The following is a 15,496-nucleotide window of genomic DNA, read 5'->3' on the forward strand; positions in this document are numbered from 1 at the left end:
TGACTAGCATTCGTGAGAGAGTTCTGTTCCTGGCAGTGAGTCTGAAAGTGATTTATTTTTTTTCAAATGAAAACAAAAAACTGGTTCAGGGTGGGAGGGTTTAGTCAGGAGGGGTAATCACAGCTCGCTGCTCGCCAGCGACTCCTGCTGGTCAGCTGGACGCAGTCTCTCGCTTGTCAAAGCTGCACACGTCAGGTCTTCCTCCGGCTCACGTCTGTGCGAGCTTGACGTGCGGACAGCGGCATGAAAACAACAGCCTCTGCGTTTCTGTGGAGAGCAGACCTGGGTCAAATACGCATTCGTTTTGGATTCAAACACTTTTCTACGCTTTACCGATCTTGTCTGGTGTATTGGAACCCATGATGTACTCTCAAAAAGTGCAAACCCCCGCCTTCTGGTCATATTGGCCGGCTCAGTTACACCAGGCAAGACCAGTAGAGCGCAGAAAAGTATTTGAATCCTGAAGAAATGCGTATTTGACCCAGGTCTGGCAGAGAGCGCATGCTGGAGAGTGCCACGTAGCGTTCTAAGCAAGCGTAAAAAAGAGCGAGAGCGAGCGTTAAAAAAACAGAGGTTTGGCGTGATGCTGTTGGCAGTCATCGGCGCGGTGCTATTCTTACTGTGTGTAAACATCTGGGTCACCTGGAACCATCCATGGATGCATTTTACATGCGCTTGCCCTGCCCGCTTGTGATGCAGGATATATTATAATCAGGATTTGGTGCGTCCGATCGGCACTGTCTGTTCCCGTCAGAACATCTGATGTCAAGTTCATTTGGCCATAACCGCTGCATTGAGATAAATCACCTCGTTGCTTTTTATTTATTTATTGTCCTGTTCGGGCACAATCGTCTGAAACATTCTGTGTGTCGCGTTCACTTTCATGATTTGAAAGGAAAAGTGCTTTGTTATCGATATCAAGGCTTATGTAAAATCATTCCTGCGTTTTTGTGCTACAAACTTGGCTAGAGGGACGTGTTTTTAATTTCTTTGCGGATAGCAGCGGAAGCTCACAAATGTTGCCAAGTGGAAAATGTTTCCAGAAATAATATGCAAATGGACTGAGAGAGAGAGCTTAAAGTTGGTAATTATTTCAAAAGGGAACTCAGGCAGGAGAATCACTTCTGAGGAGTGGTAGCCTAATGTGCCTCCCTCCTAGTAGGCAGTGTAACAGCAGTGTGGATTTTAGAATCTCATTTGACGGCGAGAAATGCATTTTAATGCTCGCCTCTAAAGCATGAAACCATTTTTCTTATTTGCATGGCGTGCTGCATAATTTGAAAATGAGCGGACCATCGCCGCAGTGTTCTGCATAGGGACAAGGCTGCCTGCACGCCAGAACAGACAACCGTTGGTCGACAACCGTTCGTTTCCGTGGCTACTGTCTGAGTGAATAGACTCAGGGGCTAGCGGGGGGGCAAGGTGTGGCTGTGATCCAGTTGACCAACCGAAGGACACAACAAGGCGGGGTGGTTTTTTCCGGCTGACCAATCAAGGACCTTCTTCAATGGGTGGCTCTTTATGGACCAAAGTGCGGTTATATTCAGTGTTTTGTGTGCAGGGGAATGCACCAATCAGTACTGTGGTCACTCCTCATAGAACCTGAGGACCTAAGTATTGTGACATCATGGATTTTCAGGTCACTAGGCAACAGTGATCTGAGTATATGAATGCCCAATGGATGCAGGCTAGGTGGGGAAATATGACCAGAAGGGTGGGGTTTTGCACTTTTTGAGAGCATTTCATTGGTTCCAGTGCACCAGACAAGATCAATAGAGCGCAGAAAAGTATTTGAATCCAAAACAAATGCATATTTGACCCCCAGCCCTGATTCCATCCCACGACAGTAGGCGAGGGGGTAGGATCGTTTTCCTCTTGCAGTGTGGTGGTATTTTCAGAAAAGGCCTTTTTTTTTTCTCGTTTTTTTTTCTCGGTGTCGGTTGGTCCCTCTTATCCGCGGCGGCAGTCGCCGAAACGCTTTAATCAGGGCCCTCTCCCTTTCTGTCCGCTCCAAATCCCCCCTTTCAGGATGATCGGCAGATTTCTCTCTCCTCCCTTTGAAGTTCCCTTCCCCCCCCCCCCCCCCCCTGCTCACAGCTCTGCACAGAGACAGCGGATAGAGGGAACTGAGGAAGTCTTTCAAATCCGAAAAGTACCCGTGATTTCCTTCCGCTGCCTTATCTCCTCCAAGCACATGTGTTTGCAAAAAAAAAAATTAAATTAAGAAATGTAAGAACTGGTTCATCATTCTTTAAGGGGAATAGGCAGAGGTAAAACCCAGCAACCCCCTCCCTTCCCCCCCTAAAAAAAAAAAATTAATGTTGAACATGCTGATTTCCAGCTGTAAACTAAATTGCAGTGGACTAAATTGATTGGGTCTGTATATTAGTGACTTCATAGAGGTCTCTGCCAAGCAGAAGGTTTTATAGTCGGTGTCAACTGCAAAAGAATTGGAGGAAACTCCCGGCAGCATTACATCTAAAAGGTCTTTCCATCTAAAACTTTTGCCTGCTAATATATACACTCGGTGGAACCCTTATCTAGCACAGGGTAGGGGGCGCCCTTTCGTATCTAGTACACAGTATCCAGTATCTAGTACAGCCTGGCTTCAGCAGGGCATGGATTCAGCAAGGTGCTGGAAACATTCCTTTGGGATTCTGGTTCATGCTGACTCAATAGGATGACACTGTCCCTGTGGTTTTTTTTTTTTCCCAGTCGCTCATTGAAGCTGCAAACCTACCATTCCAACCTAACCCCAGCTTGTGTCTTATTGCATTGAGATCTGAGGGACCTATGCAGGCGACTGGAGTCTTAAATGCAGTAAACTTTAAGTCACTGTCGTGTTTGTGGGAAATAGCCTTGAGATAATGCGTGCTTTGCGACACAAAGCGTTATCCTGTAGGAAGTATCCGTTAATAAAACGAGTAGACTATGGCCGTAAAGGGATGTACACGCTCAACGACAATGCTTAGGTGTCCTGCGGCATTCGAATGATACTCGGTTGGAATGAAGGGGTGTAAATGTGTGCCAAGAAACCTTTCGTTTCAGACACTGGAGCAGTACAGAAAATAGAGCCTTGAACTATAAAAAAAAATGATTTTCAGGAAGAATTGCGCGTGAAAGAGACTCAGGGAGGCTGTGTTGTGGACGCAGACCCTGGTCCCTAGCTTCTGCTAGCTTTGGTTCCAGCCGCACGCTTGACCCGGCTTTTAAAAAGCGAAAAGCTGACGTTGTCGAATGACCTCGTTCCCTGGATTGCACTGAGCGTTAGCCGATGATTTCAAACAGAATGTTCTGGACTTGGATACTGATAATGAAACGGGGACCAGGCAGTTGTGACATCAACACAATGGTAGAAAACCAAGAGCTTTCCAGCAGTCGAATAGTTTGTTGGTAACGACCAGTGTTACGATACAAACATTTGGTGGATAATTTGGAGTTTTGGTGGATACTTCCTGGCTCCTCCTCCTTACTCCCTTGGGGTACTAGCAGGAACTAGTTTCCTCCAATAGTTATTAATGTTCCTCAACTGATTTTTACCAGCGTGCTCTGTGATTGGTGTAACTGTACTTACCCTAATTTGGTCATTCCTGGACTGTGATCCACAGGACTGCCTGTGTGGGCCCCTCTGTAGATGATTAATCCTCCCCCCCCCCTCTCTCTCTCTCTCTCTCTGTGTGCCCGTCTCTCTCCACTCCTCTGCCCTTTCCCCTTCTCTCTCTCTCTCCGCCGCCCGCCCCCCCCCCCCCCCCCAGGTCGGTGGCAGAGGCCACGGAGGTGGACCTGAACATGCGTGTGGGTCTGCACACGGGCCGGGTGCTGTGCGGGGTGCTGGGACTCAGGAAGTGGCAGTACGACGTCTGGTCCAACGACGTGACGCTGGCCAACGTGATGGAGGCAGGCGGACTGCCTGGGTCAGTAGAGCTGTCCACCAGGACACCTACGTGATGCACCCTCCTGAAGACAGCATAATGTAATGTGGCAGTGTGGTATAGTTTAACATAGTATAATGGGAGAAGAACTGGTCTTGTATCCAAAGGGTAATAGGTTCGATTCCCAGGTAATTCGCCGTTGTACCCTTGAGCAAGATACTTAACCTGCATTGCTTCAGTATATATCCAGCTGTATTGTTGGATGCAGTGTAAATGCTATGTAAAAAAAAAAAAATTGATGTGTATGTCGCTCTGGATAAGAGCGTCTACTAAATGCCTGTAATGTAAGAAGATGCATACACCCCTGCATCAGAACATGCGTGTGATGCATGCATGCATGCAATGCATGCCCCTGCATCGAATGCACAGCAGAGGCAATAGGCATCAGGAGTATCCCTGTTGCCTCTGTGCAGAACAGCTTGTTGGGTCACACATCACAGGCAGGGCCGCCTCCCCTCTGGGGATTCTAGCCCAGGCTTGACGCGGTGTTGGACTCTCTGAGTTTGTTTTTACAGGCCAGTGAACAGGCATGTTCTTGTAATTGCGTGTTCCTGCACTCTCTCTGTGTTCTCTGCTCGTCCGAGTACATCCTGCCACAGGAACATGCACACACGCCACACGCCTGCTGTCCGATACAGTTACAGAAATGCAATTGTAACTGTATCGTACCCCCCCCCCCCCCCCCCCCAAAAACAGAAAGGTGCACATCACCCGGACCACCCTGGAGTGTCTGAACGGGGACTACGAGGTGGAGCCAGGCTACGGGCACGAGAGGAACGCCTTCCTCCAGAAGCACCACATCGAGACCTTCTTCATCGTGCCGTCTCACCGGAGGAAGGTGCTGGATGCCGTCCTCCCCCCCCCCCCCCAAAAAAAACCAGTTTAAAAAAAAAAAATTGAAATATGACCTGGAAGTGCAGTGTGTACTGTATGTTGTGCATTACATTGTACATTCATTTTTTTTTTTTTTTGATTTATTCATTCATTCATGGGGACAGATTTTTGCCACTGTGGCAATTTTATTTGGGGGGATTCCGTCTTGGTCTTTCCTGAAGGGCCTTTGCCCTCCCCCCTGCGTCGCACGGTACGAAACCGTGAGAGCAGAAGCTGAACTCAGAGCAGACGCCAGGTTGGCTCGAGAAAACAGATTTCAGGTCATTTGAGGACAGCTGCTGTGGCTGGTTGATTTTTTTCCCTCCCTTGCTGCAGACAGGGTCCTAACAGTGGGATTGTCAGAGCTTAAAATAGCCCCCCCCCCCCCCCCCCACCTTCCCCCTGTCCCCCTCTGCTCCCCGAACCTGAACCTTCCTCCCCCCGCCCCCCCCCCCCCTTGTGGCTCATCGTGAGCTGCTGCCTGTGTGCTGGACAGGTGAATGACTGCAAGCGCTTCTTTATCGGCCTGTGATTCAGCAGACTGTCTCTCCAGCGGTACTGTGCAGTGGAGTGGCTCAGTGGGTTGAGTGTGGCTGAGTGACTCAGTGGGTTGAATGACTCAGTGGGTTGAGTGTGGCTGAGTGACTCAGTGGGTTGAATGACTCAGTGGGTTGAGTGTGGCTGAGTGACTCAGTGGGTTGAATGACTCAGTGGGTTGAGTGTGGCTGAATGGCTCAGTGGGTTGAGTGACTCAGTGGGTTGAGTGTGGCTGAGTGACTCAGTGGGTTGAATGGCTCAGTGGGTTGAGTGTGGCTGAATGGCTCAGTGGGTTGAGTGACTCAGTGGGTTGAGTGTGGCTGAATGGCTCAGTGGGTTGAGTGTGGCTGAGTGGCTCAGTGGGTTGAATGGCTCAGTGGGTTGAGTGTGGCTGAGTGACTCAGTGGGTTGAGTGTGGCTGAATGACTCAGTGGGTTGAGTGTGGCTGAGTGACTCTGTGGGTTGAGTGTGGCTGAGTGACTCAGTGGGTTGAGTGTGGCTGAGTGACTCAGTGGGTTGAGTGTGGCTGAGTGACTCAGTGGGTTGAGTGTGGCTGAGTGACTCAGTGGGTTGAATGACTCAGTGGGTTGAGTGTGGCTGAGTGACTCAGTGGGTTGAGTGGCTCAGTGTCAGTGTATCACCCTCTATCACGCTGCTTAATGGATCACCCCTTATTGATTATGTGGAGTCTAAACCATATTGATAATGAGGCCAGCAGGTTAAATGACACTCAATGTGCACGTGTATGTAACACGATAAAGAGATGAACTGTAGCAAAGTAACACGGAAGAATAGGGAGGTAGTAGTCGCAGAAGTAGTCGCGGTAATGTTTGTTTTGAGGAGTATTTACAGTGCGATTGTCAGATGAAAAATGTTAGAGATCTAAAAGGGAAGATTAACCTACTGTACCAGAGTGAACGCAAGGTCAGGTTTATCAAGAAATTCATATATGAATAACCGGTATGAGACGATCTGGATTACTCTCGCTGTAGTTTTCGCCGATTTTGAATAATTCTGTTTGACAAATCCCCGCTAAGTGGCTTAGGAGAGAGACATTCCGCAGAACGAACTTCTTTTGCAGTGCATGCTGGGATTGACACCGCTTCAGTCACTCATTCGCGGGCTGTGAACTCGCTTAATTCCAGCGAAGCTGCCTTTGATGTGTCCAAATTATGATTCTTCAGACGGGGGGGGGGGGGGGGGGGGGCAAGACTCCCAAAAACCACGGGATGAGAGGTGGCACTGACGCGATTGGTTGACGGGCCGAATATTAGGGTCCCTAACTACCTTTCTCAAGCTGCTCTGTCTTTTCTTACTCTCATTAGCAAGAGTGAGTCTAACCGCACATGAAGCAATGTACCGTCACATTAGGAGATGAAACAGTGAAAATCATTTTGATTCTTTGTGTTGCTTCTTACCACTTTAAAACCAAAGACCACTGTATTCAGACAGTGGTTATGCTAGGTTATGTCCTGCTTATTAAGGGATTGCAAATTCTTACGAATCACCCTAAAACAGTGTTATCACAATGTTTCACCCCACATAGCAGCTAGAGGCTTGTTTTTTAAAAACATTTTTATACTCCGGATCTTCGAGGCCGATTATGATGAGGTGTGACCTACGAAACACGCAGCTCTGTCCCCAGCGACGAACACCTTGCAGGTGTCACCCGTTTGCTTTTCTAGCCTGAAAATTAGCTTCATGTGTGGGGGGAGGGGAGGGGGGGAGAGGCAGGTGGAGATTCGCACGATTTCATGGGCCCTAACTGACGGGGGCCCTCAAAAAAAATCAGCTGTAATTGTGCATTGGGATGGGAGACGGGGGCCCAAAGTGAGATCTTTCCATGGGGCCCGAAAACACCTGCCAAGAGGCAATCGAAAGGAAACGTTTGTGTGTGTGTGTGTGTGTGTGTGTGTGTGTGTGTGTATGTGTGTATGTGTGTATGTGTGTATGTGTGTATGTGTGTGTGTGTGTGTGTGTGTGTGTGTGTGTGTGTGCGTGTGTGTTTGTGTGTTTGTGTGTGTGACTGTGTGTCTTTGTGTCTTTGTGTGCGCGTGTTGTTACAAAATCTCATCGACTGGCTTTTCATCTGCTAAAGATCAGATAGAGTGCAGCCCTGCATGCCCGGCCTTATACTCCGATATAAGAGACCGTGCATCAGTTTGTATCGATGTCCAGATTACGTCTTTGCAAGCGTGCCGCACTTAAAAGGGAATAAATGTATGGAATTAAACGGAATTAAACATTGAAAAATGCTTTTACGTGTGCCCGGATTGACCTGATTACATGCGATCCTGGAAGCCTGATGTTGAATCCATTAACCCCCGTCTGTGTCTCTCTCTCCCCCCCCCCCTCCCCCCACCCCACCCCTGTCACGCCTCGTGCGTGTATATATATATTTTTTTTTTTTCTCTCACGGCAGATATTCCCCGGCCTGATCCTCTCGGACATAAAGCCGGCCAAGCGGATGAAGTTCAAGACGGTGTGCTACCTGCTGGTGCAGCTCATGCACTGCCGCAAGATGTTCAAGGCAGAGATCCCCTTCTCCAACGTGATGACCTGCGAGGACGACGACAAGGTGAGGGGCGGCGGTGGCACACGCGTGTACCCACCCATGCACGCGCACGCAACCCCTCTCTATCAGCGTGTACGCAGCACAACGCAGCGTGTCTGTCTCAGAGCGTGTGCTGTGTCTGCGCAGCGTGTCTGTCTCAGAGCGTGTGCTGTGTCTGCGCAGCGTGTCTGTCTCAGAGCGTGTGCGGTGTCTGCGCAGCATGCGCGTCGGTGCCCTAGGACTCTCGTGTGTGCGTGCGTGCGCGTGTCTCTCTTGTCCGTGTGCGCATGGCGTGTCCGCTTCGCGTGTCGCTGGGCGTCGGCCTGCTGGAGTAACCGTGGCCTTAGCAGCTAAAGCGTTTATTTGGCGTCCTGCGGCCGGCGGAGCGAAAGCCGCTGTGGGGGCGGCGTCCTAATCGGGCTCGGAGGGGTTTAATCCCACCAGCTGCCCGCAGCTGCACGCGCTCAGAGGGCATCGCGGCGCTACTGAGCCCAGAGCGCTACCAGGGACATCACGGCTACATGTGACCCAGCTGCAGACCCCTGCTTTTAACTTGGACTCACACACATTTACATACACACACACACACACACAGGCATACAGACATGCATACTCATGAGCACACACACACACATGCACACACACACACACACACACACACATGCACACAGAGAAATGCACACACACATGCAAGCGCTCTCTCTCTATCTCTGTCCCTTTCTTTCTTGCTTTTGACCTTCCTCAGAATCATCGCCGTTCTCTGGTCCCAGTAACAAGGATTATCTGCCTCAGCTGTTTTTTTACCCAGAGTTTGCCTGTGTGTAAAGCCCACTGTGAAACACACAGTAAGCACTGCTGACAAGCTTAGCTTTACAGGAGAATGAGAAAAATATATATATCACTGTTCACATGATGATTTTCCATATGAGCTCGGTTTGCTGTAATCTGCTTATTGGGTCGTTGTCTGATGCTGATGGGCGCATTACGGCAGCTTTGTGTGAGGAGAGGAATGGTGTGACAGCACAGAAACTAGCCATCAAACCGGTGGCATCAGTTCCCTGCCCACCTACGTTTAAAAAAATAATATTAATGATAATTTTTTATCTGAATAAAGGAAGGAAGTGGCGGAGGGGCGAAGTGATTGCCAGCAATGGAAAACGGCTCATTTTTTCAGAGATAGTTTAGGTAAAAAAGAGAGAGCAGAAATAGTTGCCTGAAAGCCCAAACGAGGCGGGATTGTGAGTTCCTGCTTTGTGACACATGGACAGTCTGTGTCAGCAGGAAGTTGGTCTGTTTAGTTTGATGTGTCGGCTGCTTTTTGCAGGAGGAGGCCGGTGCCCTTTGACCCCTGCAGTGAGCGTGTCTCTTTGATTAAACTCAAAAAGCAGCGTCCCATGCGTCACGCCCCCGCACGTGCAGCACGGTCACATTTTAATGGCTGGGAAAAGCAAAACTTCTGTTTGTCCATGATTGCTTTGCTTGGTCCGCCAACCCCCCCCCCCCCCCACACACACACACATGCACATGCACATGCACATGCACACACACGCGCACGCACACACACACACACATACACGCACACGCACACACACATGCACATGCACACACACACGCACGCACACACACACACACACACACATGCACACACACACACGCACACGCACATGCACACACATTCACACACACACACGCACACACATACACACACACACACGCACACACATACACACACATGTGCACGCACACACACACACACACACACACACACGCACATGCACACACACACACACACACACACACACACACGCACGCACACACACACACACACACACACACCACACACACACACACACACACACACGCACACACACACGCACGCGCACACACGCGCACACACACAAACACACACACACACACGCACACACACACACACGCACGCGCACACACGCGCACACACAAACAAGAGTCTACATTGACAAGCAATTCTCCGGGCTCACAGCGTTAAGGGAACACAGAGCAGTTAATTAACCACAGCTTTTACCCAGGCTTCCTCCGTCCAATGGGCATGCTCGTTCCTGCTCTCTGTGGCCAATCAGAGAGCTCGGAGTCGCCGTGTTGTGGCGTTTCCCGTGCCGCCACGCTGTCTGGCACGCCCGCTGCCCGCCGCGGGTTTTTTTTAACGGTACACTATGTGCCCCCCCCCCCCCAGACGTGCCCAGGACATTCTGTCCTCTGCGATTCCTGCCCCCCCCCCCCGTCCCGTTCCTGGTGCAGTTGGGCCCCGAAGCAACTAATGCCTGGCACAAAACAAAAAGGAGAGAGAGACATAAAAAAAGTTGGTCTGTGCGTGGGAATTTGTTCCGTTTGGAAGTTCTGATATAATGGCTTTAATATCCGCGTTCTGCTTTCAGTTAATCAAGATTAAGTTCGAGAGAGGAAGAGTTAGAGAGAGAGATGGAGAGAGAGAAAGTTAGAGAGAGAGAGAGAGAGAGAGGGGGAGGGGGAGGGGGAGAGGGAGGAAGGAAAGACATTGAGGATTTCAGTGACCTCAATTTCATTTTCCAGTGTTTTCACACTTGAATGATGAAGATTTCACACTTTAATGGACCCTTTGCTTCCTGTGACATGGGGTGGCGGGCGTCGCCTGCATCTGTACGAGTTTTTCTCTATAAAAAAAAAATTAATAAATAAATAACTTTTAAAAATAAGAACTGCACAACTGCTGTAATTAAGGAAAAGGCCCTCTGTGCTCCATTCTACCCCCGTACGCCCAGCAGTGCATTTCTGCCATCGTCACACTTATTAAGATGCCGTTAATGCAGGCCAGCTGTTCGCGCGGAATCGTTTCGCTCTCTGGAGCTGGCGGTGTTAGCTGTTTGGCCTCGTAGAGCCGCGGGGGGGGGCGAGGGGAGGGTCGGGGGGGCGGGTGGGCGGGGTGCGTTCGTTCTCGCGTACGCTTTAGAACCCGAGAGCCATTTCGAAACCCGAGAATCCGCATCAGTCGAGTCAGCTGCGTGATCGATCGCGCTGATCGATCGATTTTAAGCGCAGGGGGGAAATCCCAGAATGCCCTGCTGCTCTCTCATAGGACACCGGGGTGGAAGATCTCAGCTTTCGGTGTGGGGGGAAAAGCCTGTTGTTTTAGGAGATAAGTGCTCTCTCCTAACCTCCCCTCTGTTCCCCCCTGCCTCCCCCCCCCCCCCCAGCGGCGAGCGCTCCGCACGGCCTCGGAGAAGCTGAGGACCCGCACCTCGTTCTCCGGCGGCGCGGTGCAGCTCTCGCCCGGCACGCGCGTCAACCGCTACATCAGCCGCCTGATCGAGGCGCGGCAGACCGAGTCGGAGACCGCCGACCTGCACTTCCTCTCGCTGACGTACCGCCGCGCCGAGCGGGAGAGCAAGGTGAGAGAGCGCCGCCCCCCTGAACCCCACCCCACCCCCGTCCCACCGTCCCCGCGGCCCAATGGGATTCGGCCGTGACAGGGGGACACTACTCCCCTCCCCCTCTCTCTGACGGTCAGTGAAACTTCTCCAATATAATATTTCTGTTTACTGAGCTGTTTTCCATGTCCCACCAGCTTTACAGAGCTGCTCTTGATTGCTTTTTGAACATTGCACGATAGCGCCCCCTCTGGCCATTAGGGCACCAGCGGTCTCCCCGCCCACGCTGCCAGTGTTCTGCCAGTGTGGTCGCCTGGGAGCGTAACTGGTGGCCAGCCAAGCCGGTGTTTCAGAAGACGGCATGCGCTTGTGTGTGTCTGTTCCCAAACTGACGCAGGGACATCACGGTGGCCGCGTATCCCAAATTTAGGAGTGGGGGAGGGGGGAAGAAGAAAAAGGAGGAAGGGTTTGGTTGGAAATGAGCGATGCGGCGAGCGGGCGTTTGGGGCGTGTCGCGGGAGGCCGGCGGCGGCGGCGGCGGCGGCGGCGAGGAAGATGAGAAGCGCTCGGGGCCGCTATTTCCGCGCGGCTCGGCGAGCTGTGATCTCTCCCTGACGGCGGGAGAGAGAGAGAGAGAGAGACGGAAGCGGAGCGAGCGAGCAACGGGGGCCTCCTCCGCCCACGTCCCGCCCGCCAAAATCATCTGAGAGACCCGCTCTAAAGCTACGGCTTTATTTGTGAGGGAGGGCGGGAGGGAGGGAGGGAGGGAGGGAATCTCTCTCCCCCTCTCTCTTCCTCTCTCGATGTCATCCCCTTGCTTTACCTCTCTCTGTCTTATTGATTCAACCATTTTGTGTTTTCTCTCTCTCTCTCTCCCTCTCTCCCCCCCTCCCTCCCCATCCCTCCATCCCTCTCTCCCCCCCTCCCTCCCTCCCTCTCTCCCCCCCTTCCTCCTTTCTCCGTCCGCAGTACCACCAGATACCGGACGAGCACTTCACCAGCGCGGTGGTGCTCTCCCTGACGCTTGCAGCGCTGTGCGGCCTGGTCTACCTGCTGATAATCCCGCAGTACGTACGCCGCCGTAACCGCGGCAACCGCCCCCCCCCCCACCCCCCACCCCCCCCGCTCTGGCCTTCGCTGCCCCGCCGCGTTGCGGCCCCCAGTGCCGCCTGCCCTGCACTAACTCTGCCCCCCCCCCCCCTCTCTTCTGTCTCCAGGGGAACGGTGGTACTGCTCCTTTTGGTGCTCTCCGTTTGCTTCCATCTCGCTTGCATTATGTACCTGCATGTCACTAGCGTTCAGGTAACAACCGCTTCCTTACGCTTCCTGTAAACATGCCTTTGTTTTTTAAAATTTATTTCATTAATAACTAATTCTTAATACACTTTTTTGTAATAATCTTTAGTTTGCTAGCGTAACGTTTCCAGTGTTCCGTTGTTGTGCTCTTTTCTTTTAACACATGCACTTTTTTCAGTTGCCAATAAGTTATTTTTTAACACTGGTTTCCTTATTTGCTAAACTTAGAAGTGTTTTTTTGTACTCATGCATATGCGTGTGTGCACCTTGTAATAATGCACACAAAATAGCTTCTGCCTTCTGTACGATGCAGCGTTGACTGAAGATGGTCTTTAAGTACTTGTACATTTTCATACACAAAGCGGGAAGAATGTTTAATATTTTTTTGTTTCATATTAATTATGCAATGATTTATCTCAGCTGTCATCAAACGATATGTCATGTTTTATTTTTGCAAATATGAAGCATGCTCTCTATCAGTGAACAGCAGTCCTGTTTAAAGTGGTGTGTTTGCTTATAGATGTTTTATAAAGTAGTAATATCGCGTCATATTCATGCTCTATGAAGGCTTAATAAATGTTGAGTGCTACGTCCATTTCTCCCACTGTGTGCTGAGAGTACGTCACACGATGTATATAAACATGTCAACATCGCTCACCTGTGCATATCGAGCCCAAAATAAATAAATTAACAAAAAAAAAAAGAAATAACAGAGCTAACAAAAGGCAGCATTCATTTGGGTTCTCCAGGATAATTCCCCCATCCGCCCCCACCCCCCCCCCTGCGCTTTGGACTTGTTCTTGGCAACCCTGACTTCGAGCTCATTTCCACTGAATGCCACCATGTTCTCCTCCAGACCAGTAGGGGGCACTGTTCTCACACGGCTTTCAAAAAAAAAAAAGCCACTTTTTTTTTTTTATAACTCTAACCCTGCTCCTGCAGATCTGCCATCCTGTAGGTTTTCATGTCAACCCTAATTTGGCAACACCCTGCCACACTACTAATTAGCAGCTCAACACGATCTCTAGCTGTTGAATTGAAGGTGTGGCTTTGTTTACGGTTCGGATGGAAACCTACAGGATGGCAGAGCTCCAGGGACGGGGTTGGCCGCCGCTGGGTCAGCCCGTCGAGGGGGACTGCACCGCAGGAGAGTGGAGCCCACGCTGTCCTCCTCCATGCTGGATTACGTGTTACACTGCTCATTTGCACGCCGTCCTGTGCTAGCAGATGGTCCGTGTGAAAAGGGCTAATGGTGGGGCGGAGAGAGACATCGCAGAGAGAGATTAATGAAGTCAAGCGAGCCCGTTTTTTTTGGTCAGGAATCCCAGTCAGAGAGCCAAGCGTCTGTTTTGAAAACACGTGTGTGGGTTCACGTACGCGCCAATGGGTCAATAGCAAGAGGAAAGCAGAGAAACGGCTGTTGATCAGTTAGCAATGTATTATTAGTTAGCATAATCATAACACACACACACACGCACACATACAAATGTGCACGCACACACATACATACCCTGTGGCTGCCGCAAAAAAGGCAAGTTGAGTCTAGCCCATAAAAAAAATTAATAAGTAAATAAATAAATAAAAACTGATTCATGAGCGTTGCGGACGTGTCCGGGCCAGCGCTGTGACCGGAGGGACCTGCGCAGTGAGCACTGGGGCTGCGATGGCCTTGTGGCCCAGTAACCCGTCGCGAAGCATCGGACCGGCTGCCCGACCGTCTCAGTACTTACCCTCCCGCGTCACCAGGCAACCTGCATCGCGGATTACCTGAATATTAACGGACTGGGGACCCCCCTTTTCGATTTACGTAAGGCGAGAGATTGGGTAGAACAAAAAGAACAATGTCAGCAACAAAAAAAACCCTGGGAAGTCCCCGTTTTTGCATTATAAAATATAGAAGATTTTTTAAAAATGCATTATGATTCCAGTTAAAGTGAGCAAAAAGGATAAATGTTGCCAACAACAGATCACATTCTGTAGTGACTCTAACTGTTCAAACGGTTTACATAATCATTCGATTATGATTTCCCAGACTGTTCAATGCTTTGTGACAAAGAATATCTATATCTCTCTCTCTTTCTTTCTCTCGTTCTCTCTTTCTCCCTCTCTCCCCCCCTTCTCTCCCACCCCCTCTCCCTCTCTCTCTCCCTCTCTCTCTCTCTCTGTCTCACTCCCACCCCCCCGTCTCTCCGCAGTGTATCCCAGGCTGCCTCACCATCCGGATCAGGACGGCTCTGTGCGTGATCCTGGTGCTCTTGGTCTACGCGGTGGCTCAGGGGTGTGTGGTGAGTCCACTAGTAGTGGGCCGCGGGGGGGTGGGGGGAGGTGGCCATGAACGTCACACAGACATACATCATCGTGTGTCGCCGTGTACAGCTAGCGTTAGCGGCGCTGTCCAATCAGACGGGGATGTTAATGGAGCGGACTGCGCTGTCGCTGGTATTTTACCGTGCGGCGCGCGTGCGCGTGTATTGCAAAGGTCAGGCTCGTCTCACGGTGCTCAAAGCCCACAGTGTCAGTCCCGTCCTGTTTAAACTCGCAGGACGCACTTTTATTTAATCCTCCCAGATTATTACAATACAGCACTACGTATGCTCAGTAAAATGCTAGAATAAATGTGAGCAGCCCCGTGGAGCGGGGCCCTAAGTCTTGATGGAAGACCTGATTCGCTGGGCCCCAGTCAGCTGACTGTGACAGCCAATCAGGCGGCACCTGAAGCAGGTGCCCACTGACCTGTATCTGGATCGGGTGCCAGTGGACTGTGATACGTAGATGTGTCCATCCATGCAGTTTGCAAACTGTTGAATCTGCGTGGCCATAACTGTAATAGATGGCATCATCCTTACTCCCCCCCCCCCCCCCTTACCTCTCACCCCCACCCCTTATAGACAAAGACATGGCGTTGCAGTTGTGAACATTTCCAA

The 15,496-nt window shown here is 50.8% G+C and overlaps 1 protein-coding gene across 3 annotated transcripts in view; it reads left to right on the top strand.

Annotated features, from left to right (window-relative positions):
* The window catches only part of adcy1a (adenylate cyclase 1a), a 63,584-nt gene that overhangs the window by 36,011 nt on the left and 12,077 nt on the right, over positions 1–15,496 (top strand). For 2 of the 3 annotated variants that reach the window (XR_004764670.1, XM_035412076.1), the window contains exons 6-12: positions 3,756–3,914; positions 4,629–4,770; positions 7,765–7,920; positions 11,103–11,297; positions 12,246–12,343; positions 12,494–12,578; positions 14,768–14,857. Coding sequence is in view for 2 of the 3 variants with exons in the window: in XM_035412076.1 (XP_035267967.1) it covers positions 3,756–3,914; positions 4,629–4,770; positions 7,765–7,920; positions 11,103–11,297; positions 12,246–12,343; positions 12,494–12,578; positions 14,768–14,857 (925 nt within the window). In the remaining variant the exon portion in view is untranslated. The remainder of the gene's footprint in view (positions 1–3,755; positions 3,915–4,628; positions 4,771–7,764; positions 7,921–11,102; positions 11,298–12,245; positions 12,344–12,493; positions 12,579–14,767; positions 14,858–15,496) is intronic. The other variant, XM_035412077.1, reaches the window with a different exon arrangement.

This window comes from Anguilla anguilla, chromosome 4, assembly GCF_013347855.1.
Source record: "Anguilla anguilla isolate fAngAng1 chromosome 4, fAngAng1.pri, whole genome shotgun sequence".
Lineage (NCBI taxonomy): Eukaryota > Metazoa > Chordata > Actinopteri > Anguilliformes > Anguillidae > Anguilla > Anguilla anguilla.